Genomic DNA, 24,553 nt, shown 5'->3' on the forward strand with positions numbered 1-24,553 from the left:
AATCAACCATAGACTTGTATAAAAGATAGACTAACCGTAAACATCGACTTGTTTTCACCCTGAACCAATCCCTGAAACATAGTTGTAAACAAATCTTTTTATGCTTGTTTATTTACGGTTTGATTAGACCGCAGACTTGACAGATCGTTTTATCAAGATTTAACAATGTTAAAAATGAATCATCGTAACAGAGATAATAATATATGACGGAAAAAAAGTTATCACAGTAACCTTTGAAAGAAATTACCATACACCATTTAAAAGCCTTCTATGACTCCGGTTTTTTAGCCATACCATAGCATGATTAATTTTTAAACGGTAAATGCTACCTTTTATCTGTATTTTTGTCAAAAACATTGTTTTGATATTGAAATAACAATGGAAAAATTGTTTATTATTATTATTATTATTAACACTTAAGTTAATTATAAAGCTATACATCAACATAGATTATTAATTTACTATATTAGTTAATTATACTCCAACAAATAATGATTCATTTACATACAATTAACCCCAGTGACCTAATAATACATGCTTTTACGCAAAAAAACTCTCGTCGCAGTAACTTTAATTAAAAAACGCTACATAGAAACTTGGTAGTTAATATTTAAATGAAAAAAAATACTTTCTACAGTATGTCCCCGGATTTTCTTTAAAAGAGGAAAACTTTTATTATATTTTGAAATAAAAACGCATCATAAAGATTTTTGCTTGTTTTAAAAATGGTTAATCCATGGTTAATCTCCTTTATAAGTTTCCATATTTCCATACCGTTTTAGAGAAAATTAAAAAACATGAAAAAAAAAAAAAAAAAAAAAACGCGTTTCTATGGTGTAATATAAATTTGTAAAGACAATCCGGGACATATTTTAGAGCAATCTGTAGACTTTTAAATTAAATTTTAAGTTTTTATTAAGATGTATATTTATAACAAACGACAGACGATATAATCGATTGTTATTTCGAAGGCTACTGCAACGACGTTTTTATTTTCGATCATAGGGTATTATAATGTTAAAAATATTACATTACAGTCATATATAGCAACATATATTAATAGTAAATGCAAATAAAATTAAGCAAAAAGTGTTTTTTTTCTCTCCTAAAGTTAGTGCACAATTTAAAACCAAACCTACCACACTATAAAAAACACTTACCGTGTCTCCCAACCAGTTGGCCATTTCATCTAACTCTCTATCTTCGTCAGTCTAAACGGGGATTCACATAAAAAAGTACACAAAAAGCGGTAAGAAAAAAAATAGAAAAGAAAAACAACATTTAAATCACTTTAAACAACAATATATTGAGAAAAAATGCAGAACAATGTAGAAAAAAAAACAGCAAAAACATTTAATAAATATAAATATGTCAAACAAATACAGTGGGGATAGAAAAAATAACCCTTTTTTTTAAAGAATTAAAAAACTGAACTTACCAAAGGTTTTGCTTGAGTTACTGTACTCAAACCACCAGAGATTTGATTTGGATTTATATTGTCCTTGTATGAACTTCCACTAAACAAGGAGAAAAAATACTTAAAAAAATAATGAATGATGAGGTTAGAATAACCAACCTCGTTTTGGACGATTCATACGTCACATTGCGCGACTGGGCGAACATGTCAAACTCGTCACTCGATTTCCCATTGGTTTTTGCAGTTTTCGGTGCATCCCCTAATCCTAAATATCAGCAACAATAAAAAAACAGTCTTATAATAGATTTAAAGTTAATTTATAACCTAATTTGCTGGCAGCATCGGGTAAATCATCTTCAAAATCGATAAGACTGTCTTCGCTTTTCAATGGGGCCTTTCCCGTGGGACTTTTACTGGCCAATGCAGAATTTGGAGCCGGGATAGCTTTGGCCACCATCTCGGAAGCAGACTGTGGAGCCCTATTTTTTTCCCATCTACTGTACCTAAAAATATAATTAAAAAACGATTAATGAAGAAAATTTGTAATTTTTTATAAAAAAATACTATTTTTGTTACCTTAAAATAAATTATTATTCATATCGTCGTTTATCCTTAACAATTCTTCTGTCAAAGTGTCGTTGGTGATTCGGGAGATGAGATCGACGAGTCTGTGCTGCATACTCTGACATACGGCATGTAGTTCCTATAAAATATGCGGGAGATAGTGTAGCACGTTTTAAAATACTTTCGGAGATATAATGAGGGCGATTTAGGTCAGTAGTTCATTTGTACCGATCCATTAATCTCAATACTTTTTAAAATAAGTAGGAGATAGTATAGCACGTTTTAAAATTTATTTCATATGCATGGTGATTCAAGTTGAGTAGTTCATTTGAAATTAACCCTTTATTCCAATTATTTATAATATGTAGGAGATAGTATAGCACGTTTTAAAATTTATTTCATAAGTATGCATGGCGATTCAAGCGAGTAGTTCATTTGTACCAACCCTTTTTATTCCAATATTTTCTATATAATATGTAGGAGATAGTATAGCACGTTTTAAAAATACTTTCATAAGTATGCATGGCGATTCAAGCGAGTAGTTCATTTGTACCAACCCTTTTTATTCCAATATTTTCTATATAATATGTAGGAGATAGTATAGCACGTTTTAAAAATACTTTCATAAGTGTGCATGGCGATTCAAGCAAGTAGTTCATTTGTACCCACCCTATTTACTCGATTTTTGTTTTCTATAAAAATGTGAAATAGTATGGCACGTTTTAAAAATTTCATAAATATACAGGGGCGATTCGAGTAAGTAGTTTATTTGTACCCAATTCTATTTAGCAATTAATCTTTTTCTATAAAAAATGGAATTAGTATAGCTCTTTCTAAAGATACTTTAATAGATATACAAGGCAATTCAAGCAAGTAGTTCATTTGTACCAGCCCCATTCTTACTCTCAATATTTTTCTATAAAAAAATGTGAAATAGTACGGCACGTTTTAAAAACACTTTCATAGATATATACAGGGTGAGTAGTTGATTTGTACCAACTCTAAAAACATTTTACACGTAATACAGACCTGTAAAAGCTCTAGCTCGTCCTGTTGCTCCTGTCCTGGTTTAATTTCGCTCAACATTTCGCCCAAAACGTTCATGTTGCTCTGAACAACGTCCAGCTCAGACTGAAGCTTGGCTCTTTGCTCGGGAGTCAGAGCACCCCCGCTTGTTGGAGAGCCCATCGAATGGAGTGGACTGGTCGATGGAGATGGACCTGGGACAACTCTGTCCCCTGCTGGTGTGACACTTGTAGAATGTACACTCTGTACACATATTAAAAAAATATAGTTTAGTGAGCTAAACTCTGTTTTACGACTTGGTGAAGATTTCAACAGAAAAAAAGGCAGATGATCTATACCAATCTATTTTTTTTATAAGAAATAGTTCTTTTTATAGATTTTTGTATATATAGTATTTTGTTACACACACCTTTGTTAATTTTGTATTTTGTAAACACACATTTTTTTTTTTCATATATTTTAATTATTTGTCACTAAAAATTTAAATACCCTATATTAATTTCCTGCTTTATTTCCTGCTATGCGTTGTACCAACTTATTTCTTGATAAAATAAAATAAACTACTTTGAAATTAAATGACAGACACATCTATGACTGTCAAGGATTTTGTTGGTGGACAAACTATATAAGTATAAAAATTGATACTGACTTTTTGGGGAGTGTGTATGGGAGCCAAACTGTCCAAATCCGTTGGGGGAAATTCTATTCCCTTCGCTAATAAGTCTTTGTACACTACATTGACACCAAGCAGGTCTTGGTCGGCTTGAAAGGCACAGGCCCAACACTGGATCAAACTCAACACTTTTTCCTGAACCGCTGTAGGCGGATCGTTCCTGGGACTTAGTAATTTAACCTATAAAAACATAGAATTTAGAAAAAAAAAACACATTAGTTTGTAACAGACATACTAATTCCTGTACAAAATCCTTACTGCACGCCAGAACATGAAATCTTTTACCGCAATTTTTAACACAGGTCTCTAGGATGGTCAATGTGTACATAACCACTGTATAATTTTTTCCAGCATTTTGATTCAATCTCTTTCTAATCGCTTTGATGGCGTCTTTGGGGCCTTCTTCCGTTTCGTTGATGATGTCACATATTTCCATGTTCAAAGCCCAGTTTTCTGAGGCCAGAGTTCCATCGGTTGCTTGTTCTAGAACACATATTGCCACTAACTTATTTCTTCAGATGATAAATTTAATCTAAACTCATCAGCATAATGTTTGCGTTACCTCAACCGGTAAACAAATAGCAATTAGAGCAAAGTGTACATAATTAGCGTGACTAATACTTGAATAGTTGTTTTATTATTGTTTTGAAAGTCTGAAAAAAACCTACATACTTATAGACATATTTCCCAATAATAAAAAAAAACTGAAGTCATTATACGGATAATTATAGAATAAAAAGGCGTTTAAATATTAAAGTTAATCTCCTTTAAAATGATAAACCATAAAATACAATACCGATATAAACAAATCCGTGAACAAATAGAAAAATATGACTCGACGAATTCATCAATTTCTTCGACTAGGGATCAGTAATTAAGGGAATACTCACCAATTTTACTACCAACGGGGGTGGAAAAAGGGTTTCCAATAAGGGCGTTTTGTAGAAACGACATTTTATGGCGTATTTTTCCACAATATTTTTAATCAAAACGCAAATTTTTCACAATTAATTTGACGTTTAATTGTCACTGTCAGGTGGGAACAACATCGGAGTGACTAGTCGTCCGCTAAACGGATGAATAAAATAAATTAATTATTGTTTTGTTATTGTTTCGGTCGTACCGGGTCGTACGTCGTTTCATCTCAAAACTTGGGAGACTATTTATTACTAACTAATTAATTATTGTTATGAGGGTACAAATGTAATTATCGGTAATCAAAATAGCATAATCTTCAGCATTTTTTCGAATTGTTATTATTTGACCGGACGCGTTTAATTTTTTTATTCGTCCGTTTCGGCGGACGAGTAGACACTTGAAGTCATTTGACAGGTGTAAAATGTTTTGGAATTTTTTTTATACATTTATTTAAATATTGCAGTAAAACTTATATTAAAATCCTTTTAAAACATGACTGTGGATCTCAGTAAAAACAATGCTGCCTTAAAAGAAGCCTGGAAGGACGTTTAAACGACAAACCGACAAAAATTGGTAAGTTTTAGGTTATCTCTTTCGAATTTTTCTTTACAGGTGTTTTTTAGGGCTCTTTTCGGGTACGAGGGACAAACTAACACACTGAAGCTCGTTAGCAAAGGCGATGGAGGTATTAACGAACTTCGGGAAGACCTGAATTCGGGGAAAGTCATGTACGCCTTTGTTAAACTGTACGACCCTAAAACTTCACTTGATAAGTGTGTTCTGATCAACTGGCAAGGCGAGGGGGCGAATACAGTAAGAAAAGGAATTTCAGCAAATCATTTACGCGATATAGAACGATTTTTTACTGGAGCTCACTTGACTTACAATGCCAGAAACGAGGATGAAGTTGATGAAGATTTGTTGGTGGATAAACTCAAAAAAGTGGGATCGGAATATAGTTTCAAAATGAAAGTTGAGCCTTTTGAGCCTGCTGTCCCTGTTGGTAAATAATATCTACATTATGCTTTAGTTTCAGACTATTTATAAGAGTTTTTAGGCACAAGATATCAGAAAGTTAATGCAGTCAAAGAAATTAACTCTCAAGAAAGAGACAAAATAAAAAAAAAAGGAAGAAGAAGAGGAGAAAAAACGCTTAGAGGAGGAAAAGAAACGAAAAAAGGAAGAATCATTGAAGCTAGAACTAGAAATTGCACAAAGAGAAGGTAACTTTTACTACATTTAAAAAAGAAAAGATCTTTGCTATGTGATTATTATTACTTCAGAAATCGAAACGAAAAAACGAGACCATGAGTCAGAATTGAGAAACGAAAAGATCGATCAAATCAAGAAAATAGAACAAGAAAGCACTAAACAAGAGACTGAAAAACATACTGCTCCTGAGAAGCCTGTTAGGGCTTCAATACTAAAAGCTCAAAGCAACTTTGAAAACAATTCAAACCCTACAATTTCTAAATCGTAAGTAATTTGGTATTTAACATTTTAAAATTTTCTTTTTTATGATATTTTTTTGTGTTTTAAGACTTTCTCCTGAGCCAACAAATGCCGAACAAGCTTTAAGTGACGATGATGGTGACCAGTTTGCTACAATCAAAAGGTAATCAAGTTTTAGCTTAATATCTACAGAGTGTATGTAGATTACGTAGGTTAATTGAAACCCCATATACAGTTACACAGGATACACATACAGTTATACAGGATGAGACAAAATTAACATTGAACATTGGTCATTTTAAAAGCAAGTTAGTCTTTTTATTTTAAATGGAATTCCAGTATATTATTCCGATATTCAATGGAGAATTCATAACTCTTCAATATAGTGTTGAGGTTGCCTACCTATTAGACAAAGAATTTCCTAGATATTTTCATTCTTATGATTTTAATTTTTTTAGAGATATTTTTGTGTGTTTTAGGTCTCCGAAAGACCTAAACAATCATAAGACTGCCGAAGAAACAACGACGCCAGTCGAAGAGAACGTAGCAGCCCCCAAAACATCCCCATTTAATGAACAAACTGTTCAGATGTTAGAACAAGATTTTGTCGACGAGTATATTTATGGAATTAAGGATTCTTACAAAGCTAGAGCTTTGTATGACTATCAAGCAGGTTAGAGATTAGTTTTTTTTTTTAATAAATTAATTTGTGTTATTTTTTCTTGTAGCTGATGATACAGAAATATCTTTCGATCCTGGTGATATAATAACTAACATACAGAAGGTCGACGAGGGTTGGTGGCAGGGCTTGGCACCAGATGGCATCACTTATGGACTTTTCCCGGCCAACTATGTCGAATTAATCGAGTGAAACTCTTTTAAACAATTGGAAAATTGCTGTGAGAAAAAAAATAATCAACAAAAATCAGAAAATTGTAAAAATTTAGGTTGTTATTTTCAGGATAAATTTATTTTCGAATTTTACAATGACTGAATTATTTTATTTTATTGTTTAAGTATTATTATAATTGCTTGATATTTTTAAAGCCTAAACCGCTTATATTATTGCTTTATTCCAAAAGAAATTATAGTATTATATATAGAAACATTTTTTATGACAAATATTTATAGGATGTTACAATTTATATGGCATAGTAATTTTATCACGTTATAGAAATGTATTATTATAACCCTTTATTAGCTTTTCTCTTAAGATATAATCGACAATTTAACAAAGCTGTGTTCTTTTCAGAAAAAAGCCAATGGTTTTATACATTGACTTTTTATTTTCACATATTTAATAAAATTACATCAAATAAATTGAGTTTTATTCCTACAATTCCAAAAATTTTAAAAATTATTTTTGTATTACTGGTTGCATAAATTTAAAAAATCTCAGAGATAAGGAGGTAGGGAGAATAATGGTGCATGCTTTCTATAAGGGAAGGTCAGAAATTAATAGTGATTATAAGCACAGAATATCTAGCTACGCGTAGCTAGAAGTTTCTTGAGTGCTATCTTTGGTTAATCTTAAAAATATCACGTAGTTAATTAAACTACTATAGTAATATAATATAACAGTCCATATTATACCTAAATAAATAATGATCTTTTTATCAAGACGAGGAAACAGAAAATACTGTGAATAGTATATAATTACTATAAACAATCATTAAAGTCAATTTTTATCACACTTCAGCGCCCTGGGCCTATGCAACTGTATATATCTTATTTTATTTCACTGTTTAAAAGCTTAGAAATAAGAATTTCTTATTAGTTATTTTATTTACTTATTTTATGTTAATTTTCTGTTTAAACCAGCCATTATTATTAAAATGTTAGAGAGCAACGAACCATGATTGAAATATTAAACGAAAAATAAAATTGACTAAATTAACTACATACCCTTGTTTATATATTCTTACATACATAACAAATAAAATCATAAAATCAGTTCAAGGAGGAATACAAAAGCCGTTTATATTCGTTTACAAGTTCAAAAAATCAGAAAGAATTAGATGACGAGCCAAACTAATCCCGTAAAACCTAGAAATTCGAAATAAAAATAGGTCAAAAAAAGCAATCGGCTGTTATTATTATTTATTTGATCTCCCCTGTAGACCCACGGGCAAAAATCCTGTTTTTCCTACCTCTATATCTCTGGTAAAGACTGATCATTTATTGTATTACTGGTTGCATAAATTTGAAAAAACTTCAATGAGAGACATTTAAAAATTAAAAAACTTTTTAATTATTTTAATAATAACAGTTTATTCGAAAACAACCAAATATAATAATTTTGTACAACTACAATTCACATTTAATAAGGCATTCATTAAATGTTACGTTATCGATTTTAAACTCCCACACAATAGTAAAATATTAATCACAGTAAACTGCGCTACATTACTTCAAATTGAAAAACACGATAAATATAAACACGAAACCGCAAAGTACTTGACTAAAACCGTATGTAAACAGCAGATAACCGACTTTTTTATTGCCATTTTCCTAATTATTCAAAATATTTTGCCTACGTGACGTTCGCAACGTGACGTCTTTCGCACGTATCGCGAGAGCGACAGAGAAAAACGCGCGAACAGAGAGAGACGACGAATTTGAACCAAAATAAACCTGAAAGAAAAGTTCGTGAGCTCTCTTCAAGTTTTTTCGCACGTTTATTTATATTTCCTCGCTTGTAAGAGGCAAACGCGTCGTGTGAACTTGATCGTACAGTTTTTATTAAGTGTATTATTTTATATTAATTCGAAATAAATTAAAACAACGTAAAAATGTGTGAGGAGAAACAGTGGAACAGCACCCAGCTGAGGCGATATGATCTGGAATTGGAGCAAATTCCCAGGCTGTATTATACCGATCCAAAAATCGACGAATTGATCAGCCTAAATGTAAATATCAAGTTTATTATTAGTATATCTCGATTACTTCCCAACCTAACTTAATTCGAATGTTTTAATAGGATTAAATGATTAAATGCATGATTTTTCGGTGTTTCAGAAACCAGTGGTAATAACTGGTTCGAATATCATCAAGACGGCTAAGGCTAACTGGACCCCCGAATACTTGGAGCAGAATATAGGCAACGCTGGACATACAGTAATGTTGTCCAAAACGCACAAATTCAAGTAAGGAATTCATATTCTTTATTTACTAGTTAAATAATCAAGAATCACATAATACTTGGTTGGTTCCAAGAACTAATATGATTCGTCATGTTTGAGTAAACAAAACATGACTAAAACAACAAGTGATTTATTTGTTTTATGTCAGTAATTAGTCAAATAGGATTCATAAAAAACACTAATTTTTAATTGTTCTTTGATTGTTTTATAGATATTTCGATGAATCAAAAGTCTTAAACAAAAATAACCCGCATGGAATTGAATTTACACCGCCCACAAGGAAAACCAAAATGAAAATTGGCGAATTTATGAGGAAACTACGTGAATGGAAACCTGGAAATGATAGGTGTGTTTTTTTTTAATATCAATGGTTTTAAGGTTTTATATTTTAATTTTTTTCTAGGCTATATTTACAACAACCCTTAAATAACACAATAGGGGACTTACTAGTGAGGGATTTCATCAATTTCGACTGGGAATACATTAATAATAAGCAAAGTAAACATAATTGGGGTCCTTTAACGTCAAATTTAATATTAATATCACAGGTACAGTATTGCAATTTAAGATAAAATAATAATATATTTACTAGAGTTATTACTAGGAAGGTAACGTTACTCCGTGTCATTATGATGAACAACAGAACTTCTTTGGCCAGGCTTACGGCTATAAAAGATGCATTTTATTCCCTCCAAGCGATTTTGAGTGTTTGTATCCTCATCCAGTTTATCATCCGCATGACAGACAAAGTATGGTAAGTTTGGCTCATTTGAAAATCTCTTTAACTTGTTATTTACCATATTAATGCAAGTTTTTGAATTGAACAAGTATGCAACCAAGAATACGCCGAATTCTATGAAATTTAAAGTATTATTGGTTTTATAACTTGCGACGTATTAACAAGCCATAATAAATCCAGTTAAATTCATAAACTGTTGAATCAATTTATTCGTTTTATTTTTAGGTAGACTTTGACAAGCCCGACTACACGAGATTTCCTAGATTTAAGTTCGCCAAAGGTTATGAAACAGTAGTGGAACCCGGGGACGTACTGTACATTCCTATTTATTGGTGGCATCACATCGAATCTCTGATGAGGGGCGGACCAACTATATCTGTCAATTTTTGGTATAAAGTAAGTCAGTTTCGTGTATAACGACATATTAAAATATCGATATTTTTGTATAACATCTCTAGAGTAAAGATTTTATAATGATGATAAAATTTTTGTAGCATTTTAGGGATGTTGAAGAAGTATCGACATATTTACAAATATCGATATTTTTAATGTCGATATTTTATGATATCGATACTTCTTGTACACCACTACTATTTTTTCAAAAAACAATTACTGACAAATATAATTTGGTAGGATTTTTTCAAAAAAATAATAGAGAAGTCTCTAAATGTCGATTGTCGATTTATTGTTTTACATCGATCCTTTACTATATTGACAATTCTTGCGCATCCCTACTATATTTTTTTTTGGGAATTTTTTACAGATTTTTTACTGATTATAAAAATTTTGTAACATTTTTCAAAAAAAAATTAGGGATGAGGAAAAAGGAACAGTATCGATATATGCAAATATCGATATTTTTTAATATCGATATTTTACTATGTTGATAATTCTTGCACAACCTTTGTATACTTTTTTGCAGAAACTTTTATAGATTTTTTACTGATAATCACAATTTAGGAGAATTTAGAGATTATCGAGATATTTAAATATTGATATTTTATTCTCGATACTTCTTGTACATCCCTACAATTTTTTTGGAGAAATTTTATATTATACTGATCGTCAAAAATTTGTAACATTTCAAAAGGAAACAGTAAGGATGCCAAGAAGTATCGACATATTCCAATATCGATATTTGTGTATCGATATTTGAATATATCGATATTTTTTGCACATCCCTATTACTTTTTTTTTTGCAGACATGCTAAAATTTTGTTTCTTTTTTACAGGTCGGGCCCACAAGTCTGGAATACCCTTTGAAGGACCATCAAAAAGTGTCCATCACCCGAAACGTGGAGAAAATGTTACTGGAAGTCCTACAAGATCCTAAAGAAGTGGGACCTCTATTAAGATCGATGGTTCTGGGACGGTACACCGAATAATACCACGTCCCGTATGGAAAACCTTCAATAATTCAGACTGTGATTTTTTAAAATATAAGAGACAATGTGGGAAAAATCTTAGCCAGTATAAAATTCGTACCTACTCAGCGACAGTGCTTAAAATTATCATATTTATGGTCTTTTATCGTGGTTATCCCAGAGAAATAGTAAACATAGATGGTTTTAGAAACCATCTATGTTTACTTATTTTTCTGAAAAACCTTGTCATCGAGATGAAAACAATAATATGTATATATTAGACTGATTATTTTACTGTATCTTATTTAATTTTACCTTATACTTATATAGCCAGAAACCTACTAGATTTGGTCTAAAATTGACTACTATTAGCTTATATTTAAGTAAGATTTGTCCAGTGTGTACTTAACTAACATAAAAAAGACTGAATTATAAAATATTTTAAGTTTTTTTTTTGTTACAGTAAATATAATTTTTCAGATGAATTATCTAAAAACAAAAAAGAAGATTTAACCAAAAATAACTACTCACTTTTTTGTAAATATATTTATATTGGATTGTTACCCATATAAACGAGTATTATTAATACCAGGACACAAAATAACTCAGTCTTTTAGTTTTGTGTTAATGGCTTAAAATGTTTTTAAAACTTATTTCAGTTAGTTATGTACCTAATGATTGTATAAAAATAAAACGATTTTATTCTTAACACTTGTCTATATTTTTAAAGAAAAATCTACCTATAGCCTGTCCAACGCATCAGGCAATATTTCGACAGATGATATCCAAAAAATGACAGAAAATACATGGCAGACAACTGTCATTGTCACTGTCATGTATCTTTCCGTTGAACAAATTATCTGTCTAAATTTGATTGGTATACAACATATATTAACTATAGTGTTTTGATTTGTAAAGTGGTCACATACGTAACGACGTGTTGTACATCAAGTTGTACGTCCTGGTTTGTTCTGTAATATATCTGAATCGCAAATACGACAGGCTTGAACGCAGTAGAGGAAAAAAAGTATTGAAGAACATGTAATAATTCTTACACAAAAAGCTTTTTATTCAGGCAATAAATCATCTCCCAGTTCTTCGTTTCCAAAGTCTTCAAAATCGAATCCTTTCCCTGCCCCAGTCCTAGGCCTTACTGGTAAAGGACCCAAAGGATCTGCATAGTTATAATCTAAAAAAACACAAGTGGCCTTTCGATGGTATTAGTTCATAAAAAAATATTTTACTAGGGATGGGCCAATATATCGATATCTAAAATATCGATATATCTTTTAAGAATGTCACTAAGAGAATCGATCTTTTACCTAGATTATTTTGTCCTATTCCAGAGTCTGAACTGCCTGCGCTGTCCTGATGACGTACCGTCCTAGTACTGCGCAGGTTTCTATTGGCCGAAGGTGGAGGAGTACGTTTTGAGGTGTCATGTTCCAGTACTGGACTAAATCCGGATCCTGTCCTCGATGACAGACCACTATTGCTCCTTCGAGAAGCTAGAAAAATGTTTTTTCTTGTTTTATAATCGCTAGTGTTTCATGGTTTTTGAAGAAAAGAACAGTTTTTAAGTCTGTTTTCATAATTTTAGTTCAAATATCACTCGAATTGCTAGTGGCATACAAAAATAACTGTTTAAAAATATAAAAATACCAAAAAAAAATGGTAAAATTTACCTGGTCTGCTACTATTCACCCGTTCACGAACTTCTTTAGATTTTTCCAGTTTTTTTAGCTCCAACAAATAGTCTTGAGCCTCTCGCATGCCAAGGTCACTGCACAGTCTCACCAAGAAACGTAGGCATTCGCTATTTTCTGGAAATTGTCTATAATTTTACAGAAAAATATATATTTACTTTAATATCAATATACAGTGTATGCAACCAAAGATACATCTATTATCGACCTTATGTCAACTGTATTTAAGGTTAAAAATACAGAAGAAAAACAATTATGATTCAGTGTAATGTGAGTTGCATACCTTATGAAAATTTATCTCATATGCTGTTATATTGTAAATCATTTAAATACCTAATAAGATTATTTTGCAGATTGTGACATTTTTTCCAAAACTATCTACTAAATAATGACAAAACTTACCTATGTATTTCTTGGTACAGAGTTAGAGCCTTGTGCATATTACCGCTTCTTCTGTGACAGCCTGCAACCATCATGTTCCATTTGGGATCCCCCGGCTGCATTATGGCCGCCTTTTCAAAGTACGACAGCGCTTTCTCGACCACCTGCATTTCAATGTAGTACGACCCTAACCAGTCTATAGCAGATATATTTCCTGGGTAGTACCTAAAAGACTAAAAGAAAAATATAATAAATTAACTATCGACAAATCAATAAAAGTTATATAGCGTGCTTACTTACGTCAACATGATAATGATGTGCCTGTTGCTTATCGCCTTCATTGTCAAACAACTCCCCCAACTTCTGCAAAGCCTTGGAATCGGTGGGTACCAATCCCAAAAGCTGTTGGTACGTATCAGCTGCAGCCTCCACATCACCAACCAGCTCCAAAAGGTTAGCCACTTGGTAAACCACGGCAGGCAACAGAGCTAAAGAGCCAGAGAACCTCTGGAAACAAGTCAAGGCTTCCAGGTAGTGCCCTTGACGTTTCAGGCAAAGGCCTAGGTTGAAGATGGCCTCGAAGTGGGTACAGTCCAGGTCCAGGGCCTTGCGGAAACAACGGGAGGCGTGGTCAAGGTGGTTCTTGGCTAGGAGACATGCGCCGTAGTTCACTAAGGCATTGGCGTCGGGAGATGCATGTTTTTCTGCCGATTCTCCATAGATGAGTGCATTGTTGTAATCACCTTGCTACAAAAATAAAAAAAATAAAAACGTTATTAATTTCTTTGTTACCGATTAATTTCTTTGTTACCTGATATTTAGTGTAGTCATACAATAAAATAGCTATAGTGAAAATTTTTGAATAAAAAAAGAACAAGGAAGGAGTATAATGCTATCCATGTATTTATGCATGTTAGAAGGAGGTTGCAGGGACTCTAGGGTGGGGATCCTTGACAGTTCTGTTTGACGGTTTATTTGACACATTTCAATTTGATTTGAAATTTTATGGATTTTTCAGTCTTTACTGAGCTTATTTTATGTTATTTATTATTTATTCTACAACTGTAGTTGTTTAGAGGTAGTAAATTGAGAACGAAATTGTGACAGAACTTAAATTAACAGTGACACCATTGCGATTTATCGAAAAAGACTGTAAAATAGTTGGTTGTGTAGCTTGCGGTAGATCTCGGAAAAAAATCAAGGGAAATAATATTTAATAACTTTTCGCTAGTAAATGACTATATAATATACATACGTGTAGTAAACCGATCATTTATGAAATTCACTTAAAATTAACTAATTATATATTTTGCATTTTTACTTTTATTTACTACTTGTCAAAGATTAGATGTCAAAAAATTTAGATACGTCAATTTGACTTATCTACTTCAGTAGCGTATCGGATGTTTGTATTATTAAATAATAATTATTATAACTTATATCTATTTTTATTAGAATTGTATAATTTTATAACAATTTTAATAACTACCAACATTTATCGACAATTAAACAAAAACAACAAATAATTGAAACCCTCCTACATAATATTTATACACGTTTTGAATAAAATTAGAACGGCACTGATAAACCGGAATTTAAGTCAGCCATTTTAGGACCCCTTTTTTGATATGCTCCTTCCTAAATCTTTTTATTCAAAGTTTTTTTTTTGAAAATACAGAAAATACAAACAAACTTCAAACTTTCCAGTAGAAAAATATTTGAAAATAAATTAATTCTCTACTATAATTTTGAATGAAAATAAGTCTTACCATGAAGTAAATAAAACAAAGGTTAGTGGCTGCATTCAGGGCAATATCAGAATCCTTTTCAAAGGCCTTCAAGGCAGCCACAGCTTCAGACAGTTGGTTTTGCTTCAAAAACATCACTGCCTTGTTTATCTCCAGATCAGAAGCCAGAGGCGAGTATTCTGACGTTTTTATTGCTGACACACACCAATCATAACCTAGAAATGTATTTCCAATATTTGTAAAGACAGTATGAGTAGAATTAATGGTCCTATTGTTTGTTTTATGTTTTATATATTATAATATATTTACTTACCGTCACTAAAATTATCCTCTACAAAAGGTGCTATGAGCTTGGCTGCTGTAAGAATACAGTACTCTGCATCGTGACGTTTTTGTACCTCGTACTTGTGCAAATCATCATTTTTTATTGCTAGAGCTAACAGAGCATCTTCAGGGTTATCCTAAAATAGTATAAAAAAAATCAAGGAAACATACCGGGTGTTTTTTTCAAAAATGCTACACCACTATAACTTATTTTATTTTTTGAGATAAAAAAAAGGATATAAAGTAAAATATAATAAAAATAAAAAGTTATAGGAATGAGCAACTTTTGAAAAACATCCGGTATAATAATAAAAGTTAATAATGCTTTCTAAAGATTATCTCAACTCACTTGCTCCAAATGGTACTTGTCATCGTCTTCAACGTCGAGTGGTACCGTGAGAAGCATAGAGAATGCTGTTCTCATTCTATCGCGATCCTCTAACGCTCTGCAACAGGCCACCAAGTGCAAGCCTGCCCTATGACAGGCTTGCTCACTCATGATGAACTCCAGACTGTTCACAGCCTCTTCCCATTGGCCCATTTTGACGAAGACCATGGCAATGTTGTGCATAATTTTGATTCTAAAATACAGCAAAATAAAATACTAATTCACTACAATACACCAGTGATGTTAATAATTTAAAATTAATTAAATAAATCTTAAACAACAGGCTATTAGTTACCTTAGATTTTTCTGAGTGGATGGTACTTGGTCCAAAGCCATACGGTACATTTTTACGGCCATGTGGTACTGTCCTTGTTTCAGATAGACGTTGCCCATATTAACTTTTAATCTGTGGGCATTGGCAAACATGCGATTTTTTGTCATCATTTGGTAGGTGTTCAGAGCTTCGGTATACAATTCGTTTGCAGCATACTGATTGGCCAGATTGAAGAGAACCTTCAAAGAAATAATGAAGTACAATTAATTGGCATTTAATTTTGTAGTGTGCTACTAAAAATACACTAACACAGCACTACTAGATATGTATAAAATATACAGGGTGCTACAAATTCAAGGTACGAACATTGGTATCTCGGTAACCGTAATAGATACGAACATAGTTAAATTGGGGCAAAGTTGCCCGTTTTGGGATGTTCACCAAGATGCCATCAAAAAAGTTTTAAAAATTTTAAAGATTGCTGAGGTTTTTTGGAAAAAACGGATTTTTTTGAAAATGAATTTTATTTTTTCCTGTCGTTACTTTTAAGAAAATCAAAAAACTAATTGCACATTCTCATAGCCACTTTATAAAGGCTATCTGATAGTATTTTTAGATTTTTAAATTAGCTGATAATTTGTGAGATACAGAGGCCAACTTAATTTTTTTAAATATATGCATTTTTTATTTGTTTAGTATTTTCCAAAAAACTCAGCGATCCTTGAAATTTTGAAAACTTTTTTGATGGCATCTTGGTGAACATCCCAAAGCGAAACTTTGCCCCAATTTAACCATGTTCGTGTCTAGTACGGTTACCGAGATACCAATGCTCGTACCTCGAATTTGTAGCACCCTGTATAACTAAATGTAGCAAACTTATATCATAACCTTTTAGGTTATGATATGAACTTAGTCACAATCATTTATGTCATGATACCCACTTTAGAATTTTAGTTATTCAATTTATAACTTAAAACACTAGTATAGTAAACGCCACGAATGTTTGGGAGTGATTCATCGGTCGCTACCATGTGAACTAATCTGTTCAAGGTCACATAAAACTTAATTCCAGTGCCGTGGTGTTTCAAATCATATAATAATCAATATAAAATCTGTTGTAATCTTTGAATAAGGAGACTGAAGGAGCATATCAAAAATCTTAGGTCCAGCGCGATGGGCCTCAAATATGGCGGACTTAAATTCCGGTTTATCAGTGCCGTTCTAATTTTATTTAAAAAATGTAAAACTATGATGTAGGGTAGACGCGTGGTAGACTCTATATTTTTTTTATTTATTTTACGTTGTGAATAAATGTTGGTAGTTATTAAAATTGTTATAAAAATATAAAATTCTAATAAAAATAGATAAGTTATAATAATTATTTATAACCATAAACATCCGATACGCTACTGAAGCAGGTAAGTCAAATTGACGTATCTAAATTCTTTGACATCTAATCTTTGACAAGTAGTAAATAAAAGCAAAAATGCAAGAAAAAAAATATAATTAGTTAATTTAAGTGAATTTCACAAATGATCGGTTTATTACACGTATGTATATTATATAGTCACTTACTAGCGAAAAGTTGTTCCATTATTTCACTCGATTTTTGCCGAGATCTACCGCACGCTACACAACCAACTATTTTAGAGTCTTTTTCGATAAATCGCGATAGTGTCACTGTTATTTTAATTTTTGCCACAATTTCCACCTAGATTTACTACCTTTATACAACTATCAGTAGTAGAATAAATAATAAATAACATAAAATAAGCTCCGTAAAGACTGACAAATCCACAAAATTTCAAATCAAATTCAAATGTGTCAAATGAATTGTCAAACAGAACTGTCAAGGATCCCCACCCTAGAGTTCTTTTTCCGCCCACCATGCATGAATACATGAATAGCATTATGCTCCTTCCTTAGTCTTCTTATTCAAAGGTTGTAATTTGTTGTTTTAACTGTCAAAGTCTTGTCAAAACATATATTTGATTATAAATATAAAATGGAATGCCCCATTGGTCGCACTGCAAGCACACCAATGGACTGACGCACAAAAACGAATCAATCAAAGAAACGCGATATAGTATCGTCTTTGTCAATCACGCTAACATTTTAGAATAAGTAGGAGGAGCGCAGGCAGATGAAAAATTACGTTTTTAATGTAAAAATGACAGCACGCGTGTCGATTCTAACTTCATCAAGCGATGAATCACTCCCAAACATTCGTGGCGTTTACTATAGCAGTAGTAGTAGTACAAAGTTTGTCCCACCATAAAATACTTGACAATGACAGTTGTTATCTGTCATTTTAATTCAAAGGTAAATTGTATTTTCTGTCATTTTTTTGAATGTCATCTGGCGAATGCTTTCCGGACGCGACGAACGGTCTTCGCGATGAAAGTGTCTTTACAAAGAAAACTATTATTATTGACTGATTTAATATGTCATTGTAACACATCAAGTCTTAACAAAATTGATTTTTACTTCAAAGTAATTAAATTAGAGAATTTACTTACGACATAAGTTAGGTCGATGTTATGGTGATCTGAGAGATCACTTTGCTCCTGTGTTTTATTAAACTTCTTTCTTTGTTTGAAGCTTCCTTTGGCTTTGGTCAATGCTTTACGTAGATCACCCTCGCTTTGAGCTATACAGGATTCCTCAACTAACTGCATTATTTTTATTTCCTGTTGACGCATCTTTTCCTCTGGCCTATAAATACCGTACGATTGAAAAAAAAAGGCGTCCAGTTGGCTTGCAAATGAACATCGATGCCATTGCCCATATAATTTTACATATAAAATGACAGCGATCTTCATTTCGTAACTTATTACAAAAAATAAAATAATAACAGATCAGAACAGAATCTGCCCACAAGAGATAACACATATTTTGACTATTATTGTACTATTAATACCTAAATAGGTACTCACGAGTCGTCTTTCTGCAATTCCAGTGGCGGCGTTTGCTGTACCGCCCCCGCTTGGTTCAAAGGATCGAACGGTTTGCCACCCCAGAAGTGTACCCCGCGCCCCCTGACAGCTGTCATCGGTCTGGTGACGTTCTCCAATCCTGTTGGCGGTCTGAAAGCTGCCGTTCCCGGTTTGCCAGTGCCGGGTTTCTTGAAATTTGTCGTGGGTTTGAACCCGGTACCCGCTCTGCTGTAGCCTGTCCCCGGTTTGAAGGGGGTTCTTGGCATTGCAGAAACTTGACGCTGAAACTGGGACAAAATATTAGCCCCCCATACACCAGAAGATTTGGCCTTTTACACAAGGTATAAATTATTTGAAAAAAAAACGAAATAAAAATGAAACTTCTACACCCTGTATCTCCGAAACGAAGCAGCTTCAAGCCCCGTTCTCAGAACAACGTCGTGTCGCTGGCGACACAGTTTGACATTTCAAACAACCAATGGGAGCTGTACTAAATTTAAAATTGACAGCTGTTTGAATTTTGTACAAATCTGATTGGTTCTCTTGACGTGTCGCTGGCGACAGTCGCAGTTCTGAGAACGGGGCTTTAAGCCCCGTTCTCAGAACTGCGTCGTGTCGACAGCGACACTGATTGACATTTCAAACGACCAATGGGAGCTGTACTAAATTTAAAATTGACAGTTGTTTGAATTTTGTACAGATCTCATTGGTGCTTTTGAAGTGTCGCTGGCGACAGTCGCAGTTCTGAGAACGGGGCTTAAAGCCCTGTTCTCAGAACTGCGTCGTGTCGACAGCGACACTGATTGACACTTCAAACGACCAATGGGAGCTGTACTAAATTTAAAATTGACAGCTGTTTGAATTTTGTACAAATCTGATTGGTTCTTTTGTCGTGTCGCTGGCGAGTCGCAGTTTTGAGAACGGGGCTTAAGTCATGAATTCATTCGAACTTTTTTACTTATTTTCATCTGCGCAATCGAAGTTTTCCGTTTACAATTATCGAACCACTCTGTATATTTGTATTTTTGGAGATTATTTATTTACACCCTATATATTTTTAATAAACCATGGTACAAAATTACGCTATGAGAAAATAAAGATAATATTTATTATTTTATTTACCTCCGTAGATGCACCAATATGAAGAACAGGCTTCGGAGTGGTCAATCTCATATCAGTACTAAATTTTAGCGTTTTTGCAAAATTATTGGAGCTTTCATCTTCTTTTGCCATATTTGCCAAATCATTACTATCAAAAGACTTGGAAAGATCTAAAACATTGACAGTGGCCGTCATTTATTAACAAATTCTAGGCTTTTTAATCAAAAATTTTGATAATAAACAGAATGAATGAACTGTATTTTACGATACAAACATTTGAATCACACGCCTGCGCTGCGTTTCATTTGGAGAAATAAACCAATAATGCTACTTATGTATGGATAAAGTAATAATACAGCAATATTACATATTTATCAGTGATTCATCTATTATATTATTCATTTATCAGTGATAATTTGAAAATTTTATGTATTTGGCTTTTATTCATATCGATATAGTTTTGAAATTGCCCCTTACTACTGTTACTACATAACCTAAGATTTAAATGTCATTATTATCGTATTATTTGTGGTATTATTCATCATAATCAGAGAATTTTGAGACTTTATATTTAGAAAAATACAGTATATTATTCAGTGATATTAGATTTAACAACTATATTGAAATAAAGTGTACTGAATCCGAGTATTCAATAACAATTTTTGAGTATTGTATCGTAGGTACATGGTTTTAAATTATCCAAAATGACTGAGGTAAACACCTATATAAAACTCAGTTATTGTTAATATCTATTGTAGTTTTACCTAATAATAATTTACCATTATTTTAATTTGTTTTAGAGTAAAAGAATAGTTCCTCCATTGCTCAGAGTAATTTTAAATGCAGACGAAGAGATAACAAAGAAATTTGTACTATGGGGAAACAGTTTGTCTCCCTTTACATGCTTTTAAGAATGCATTTTCAAGCTTTAGAGGTAAATATACTTATTTTATTATAAGTACAACAGATTATTAAACGTTTTTCTTATTTAAGATAACTTGCCACGGTATTCCTTGGTTGGTATTTTGGGTTGCAGTGACATGGTTATTCAACAAACCAAGTTTGGTACCTTTGCAAGTTAATATGCTTTTAGGTGAGTAAAAAATAATAAAAATATCCAATTATAGACTATTTCTGTAACATAAATGCTTAAATATTCTATATATTTTATTAATCAGATAATAAAATTAGTATTGTATCAATAAATAAATACATATAATTTAGATGTGGATTATGGCTTCTTTTATATTTCTCTTTTTTTACAGCTTTGATACTGGATATTGTTGCCATAGCTTTACTAAAGGCCTATTTTCGAAGGAGGAGACCCATGGGCAACAAGGATGATGCATTTGCTCAGATAGGTCCAGACAACTTTAGTTTTCCATCGGGTAATAATGTGTAATGCATTGATTTTACAGGTTTTTTTTAATATTTTGAACAAAAAATAAGAAAAACAATTCTCTAGCATGTTGATTAAAGACGATGAAATATCTAAAACAAACAATTTATTTATTTTTCAGGTCATGTAAGTCGTGCAGCCATGGTAGTGTTCATCTTCATCTTTCTCTATCCGGTCTCTATAATTTTTTACCCTCCAATGTTTGCCTGGGTGACAGTCTTAGCAATTAGCAGAGTCCTAATGGAACGCCACTACCTCTTGGACGTTGCAGGGGGATTATTCCTTGGTATTTTCGAGGGGATACTCATGAGTATTCTGTGGTTAAGCGACGAGAATGCCCGATGGTTGTTTAATTGTATTTCAGATGAAAAACTGGAAGGAGGAGAGTTCCATGTGTGATAATAATAATAAAGTGTTATTTTAGTGATACTTCTTTCTATTTTAATTGTCTAATTATTTCTTTGTTTTGAATAAAATATTTTTCTATTTTTGTATGGTTTTTTATACCTTTAATTTTAATTTTTCACCTCCTTCAACTCTATTTACCAGGAGAACTACCCGTAGTACGAGATTGGAAATAATTTTGTGATAGTTTTTAAAAATACATGAAAGTTACTTTTGATTTGAGATTGCCTTTAAATTTTTCAATATTTTTATCAGTGCTGTACAGGGTGGGTCAAATTCGACGCTTTAAAGGGAAAGACCCTTTTCTATAAGAGCTAAACGGCCTACACACGTAACGATTTATCGTACTGCATGCATATCCATCGAAACTGCCGCATTAATGATAAATCGTAGCGTGTGTAGGGAAATTGAATGGTTTGCAGTATGCAGTCGTCAAATCGTTTGCAGTACGGAGCTTCCGTAAAATATCGTAACAACGGGTCGTGTCTGGGCTGGGGTTTGAACGCAAGTCTGAACATGTGGAGTGTATTCCCTGCCGCAGTGCGCAGTTACGATATAATTTTTATTTATTTTTGGTTTAATCAATATTATAGATTTAAAAAATAAGACGTCCTGGGAAGACTTTATTGATTTATATAGAGAAAATAGATGCCTATGGGATGGGAAATCAAAAGATTATGCAAATAAAATGAAAAGAAATTCCAGTTATGAAACTTTTTTGAAAAAAAAAAAATTTTTTTGGATATTTTTTTCTCTCCAGCAACCACTTTTTACACCATTTCGCTTTTTGATTTCTTTTTGTTCATCATCTTCATCTATCAGCAATACCGCAGCTACAAGCACGGCACCTTTCTTCTTTGAAATTCTTGACATAACGGTAGCCCTTCTCTACGAAAAGTGAATAATATGAACTGCGGCAGTACAATGTGTTACATCGTGTGTACAAAAAATAGCGGTCCTGCAAGCCGTACGATTTTCTTTACGATCTGCAGTTCAACGCGCAGTACGATAAATCGTTACGTGTGCGTAAGCCGTTATAGACGAAAACTAATATTGGTGTTAGGAGCTCAATTTTTATCAAAAACATGATGGTGAAAATCGCACATCGATATTTGTTGCCGTTTATTTACGGGGTGTTTTTCAAAAATGCGCATTTTTAACAAATTGCTGTAACTTTTTTGCTATGGAAAATTATGTATTTTTGTAAAAACATTTCCAAAGCACCTGTTTACGTAGAATTTAATGGTTTAAGTATATATTTTTTAAATTAATGATTTAAGAGTTATCAACAGAAAAAAAATATTTTTTATTTGGGACACCCTGTATATTTTTAATTAAGTGAAAAGAACTTAAAATTACCTTTCCAAAAATATAGCACACTTGATATTTTGTTATAGTCCCCTTCGAAATACAGAATTAGTACTATTTTATCTACTATTTTTGATAGATATAAGGCAATTTTAACAGTTGCTATCTTTGGTTGCTATGGAAAAAAAAAATAAGTATATTATTTTTCTTTAACTTTTTGAGGGCTGTAACCATAAAATAATAAATTCAAGAAGAAGTGTCAAGTCAATGTTAAATTATGGAAACAGCGTGGCTGCCTGGGTAACTAATTTTCAGATATGGCGGCTGGGACATTTGACATGACATAGACATGACAATTTCACTTTTATGAAATTTATTTCCGTTTCCGGATTTTAATGGCGGGCTGTTCAGGAGGTTTAAATGAGGGTTAATATACTTTTTACTCTTTCTAGTAGTAAATAATACAATAAAATTACTCAAAAATATTTATTTGGAATTTAGAACAATGTAAATATGCAAATCAACACAATTAAAGAGATATAAACCAATAAACTACTGTATCAATATCAAATGTTTAAATAATATCAGAGATGCTGTGTTAAAGTGAATTAGTAAAGTAACAGTGCATTGACTTACAGAAACTTGAAGATAAATAAATGTTTTCACAGCTTCACGGATAAATAACTGGAAGCAGGAAAAAGGCAACCGGAACCCACACAAAACCTGGAATCAAAAAAAATATGTAAAAAATATAAATATAGGTACCTACATAAGACTTTTGTGAATTAAATCAAACAGGACTTGAATGAAAATAAAATGAATAAAAAATATGATACATATACATCTAATACCTCATTTGTATTTTAAAAATAATCTACATACATAGATTTATAGCATTATTGCTATGAAAATACATAATAGGTACCTATGTGATATGTAATTACGCATTTCTGTTCATCTTGTAGAAATTTAACGTAGGCTAATAATAGTTCAATAATCATAATTTACCTTGTATAACTTGCTTTCAATTGCTCAAAATCACCGATCAGTCTTTAAAGTAGAGATACGGAAAAATCCTTGAAAGAATATCCCAAGATCCTTGGGTTTAAAGCTAAAAAAATATAAAAACAGTTAATATATTACCTATTTTTACCTATAATATGGCCCATACCTGCTACACGCCGAAACGTCGATTTCATCATTTTCTTCATGTAATTAATATCATATATACTTTATTAAAGTGTTAACAAGGAACTTTATATCAAAAAACATCTTTGTACTTATAAA

General features: G+C 32.2%; 4 protein-coding genes and 1 pseudogene across 4 annotated transcripts; 3 read left to right on the plus strand and 2 right to left on the minus strand.

The window, feature by feature from the left end:
- Nucleotides 1–1,037: 1,037 nt before the first annotated feature.
- LOC115883547 (TOM1-like protein 2) lies at nucleotides 1,038–4,728 on the minus strand. Its single transcript, XM_030901914.1, has 9 exons — nucleotides 4,571–4,728; nucleotides 3,916–4,163; nucleotides 3,657–3,860; nucleotides 3,011–3,250; nucleotides 2,003–2,120; nucleotides 1,742–1,927; nucleotides 1,577–1,682; nucleotides 1,439–1,517; nucleotides 1,038–1,211 (listed from the first exon to the last, which is right to left on the minus strand). The coding sequence occupies exons 1-9, from the start codon at nucleotides 4,632–4,634 to the stop codon at nucleotides 1,038–1,040; spliced, it is 1,419 nt and encodes a 472-aa protein (XP_030757774.1). The 5' UTR covers nucleotides 4,635–4,728.
- Nucleotides 4,729–5,090: 362 nt separating this feature from the next.
- LOC115883548 lies at nucleotides 5,091–6,962 on the plus strand (annotated as a pseudogene).
- A 1,704-nt stretch (nucleotides 6,963–8,666) lies between these two features.
- Nucleotides 8,667–12,005, plus strand: LOC115883550 (hypoxia-inducible factor 1-alpha inhibitor-like). The gene is made up of 7 exons (XM_030901915.1): nucleotides 8,667–8,959; nucleotides 9,069–9,196; nucleotides 9,405–9,539; nucleotides 9,597–9,741; nucleotides 9,798–9,947; nucleotides 10,158–10,328; nucleotides 11,165–12,005. The coding sequence occupies exons 1-7, from the start codon at nucleotides 8,843–8,845 to the stop codon at nucleotides 11,315–11,317; spliced, it is 999 nt and encodes a 332-aa protein (XP_030757775.1). The 5' UTR covers nucleotides 8,667–8,842; the 3' UTR covers nucleotides 11,318–12,005.
- Nucleotides 12,006–12,013: 8 nt separating this feature from the next.
- On the minus strand, nucleotides 12,014–20,455 carry LOC115883551 (intraflagellar transport protein 88 homolog). Its single transcript, XM_030901916.1, has 12 exons — nucleotides 20,176–20,455; nucleotides 19,054–19,340; nucleotides 18,637–18,832; nucleotides 16,139–16,356; nucleotides 15,805–16,036; nucleotides 15,445–15,592; nucleotides 15,153–15,346; nucleotides 13,684–14,130; nucleotides 13,405–13,616; nucleotides 12,982–13,130; nucleotides 12,619–12,804; nucleotides 12,014–12,485 (listed from the first exon to the last, which is right to left on the minus strand). The coding sequence occupies exons 1-12, from the start codon at nucleotides 20,347–20,349 to the stop codon at nucleotides 12,364–12,366; spliced, it is 2,565 nt and encodes an 854-aa protein (XP_030757776.1). The 5' UTR covers nucleotides 20,350–20,455; the 3' UTR covers nucleotides 12,014–12,363.
- Nucleotides 20,456–20,664: 209 nt separating this feature from the next.
- On the plus strand, nucleotides 20,665–22,041 carry LOC115883554 (phospholipid phosphatase 6-like). The gene is given in 6 exon segments (XM_030901919.1): nucleotides 20,665–20,867; nucleotides 20,955–21,059; nucleotides 21,062–21,088; nucleotides 21,148–21,247; nucleotides 21,420–21,542; nucleotides 21,675–22,041. Coding segments are annotated over 6 exon segments (642 nt in total). The 5' UTR covers nucleotides 20,665–20,858; the 3' UTR covers nucleotides 21,953–22,041.
- The last annotated feature ends 2,512 nt before the right edge of the window (nucleotides 22,042–24,553 follow it).

Source organism: Sitophilus oryzae, unplaced genomic scaffold, assembly GCF_002938485.1.
Source record: "Sitophilus oryzae breed Bouriz unplaced genomic scaffold, Soryzae_2.0 scaffold_1945_pilon_pilon, whole genome shotgun sequence".
NCBI classification, from domain to species: domain Eukaryota; kingdom Metazoa; phylum Arthropoda; class Insecta; order Coleoptera; family Curculionidae; genus Sitophilus; species Sitophilus oryzae.

What these genes read in the sequence shown, in the direction of transcription:
- LOC115883550 (XM_030901915.1), top strand. Translation starts at nt 8,843, where the DNA reads ATGTGTGAGGAGAAACAGTGGAACAGCACCCAGCTGAGGCGATATGAT. An exon ending in TCCAAAACGCACAAATTCAA is followed by an intron (nt 9,197 to 9,404) that starts GTAAGGAATTCA and finishes ATTGTTTTATAG; the next exon opens with ATATTTCGATGAATCAAAAG. An exon ending in TGGAAACCTGGAAATGATAG is followed by an intron (nt 9,540 to 9,596) that starts GTGTGTTTTTTT and finishes ATTTTTTTCTAG; the next exon opens with GCTATATTTACAACAACCCT.
- LOC115883547 (XM_030901914.1), bottom strand. Translation starts at nt 4,634, where the DNA reads ATGTCGTTTCTACAAAACGCCCTTATTGGAAACCCTTTTTCCACCCCC. An exon ending in ACGAGCTAGAGCTTTTACAG is followed by an intron (nt 2,121 to 3,010) that starts GTCTGTATTACG and finishes CATATTTTATAG; the next exon opens with GAACTACATGCCGTATGTCA. An exon ending in TATGAATCGTCCAAAACGAG is followed by an intron (nt 1,518 to 1,576) that starts GTTGGTTATTCT and finishes CTCCTTGTTTAG; the next exon opens with TGGAAGTTCATACAAGGACA.
- LOC115883551 (XM_030901916.1), bottom strand. Translation starts at nt 20,349, where the DNA reads ATGACGGCCACTGTCAATGTTTTAGATCTTTCCAAGTCTTTTGATAGT. An exon ending in GAATTGCAGAAAGACGACTC is followed by an intron (nt 18,833 to 19,053) that starts GTGAGTACCTAT and finishes CGGTATTTATAG; the next exon opens with GCCAGAGGAAAAGATGCGTC. An exon ending in AATAGGACAAAATAATCTAG is followed by an intron (nt 12,486 to 12,618) that starts GTAAAAGATCGA and finishes GTGTTTTTTTAG; the next exon opens with ATTATAACTATGCAGATCCT.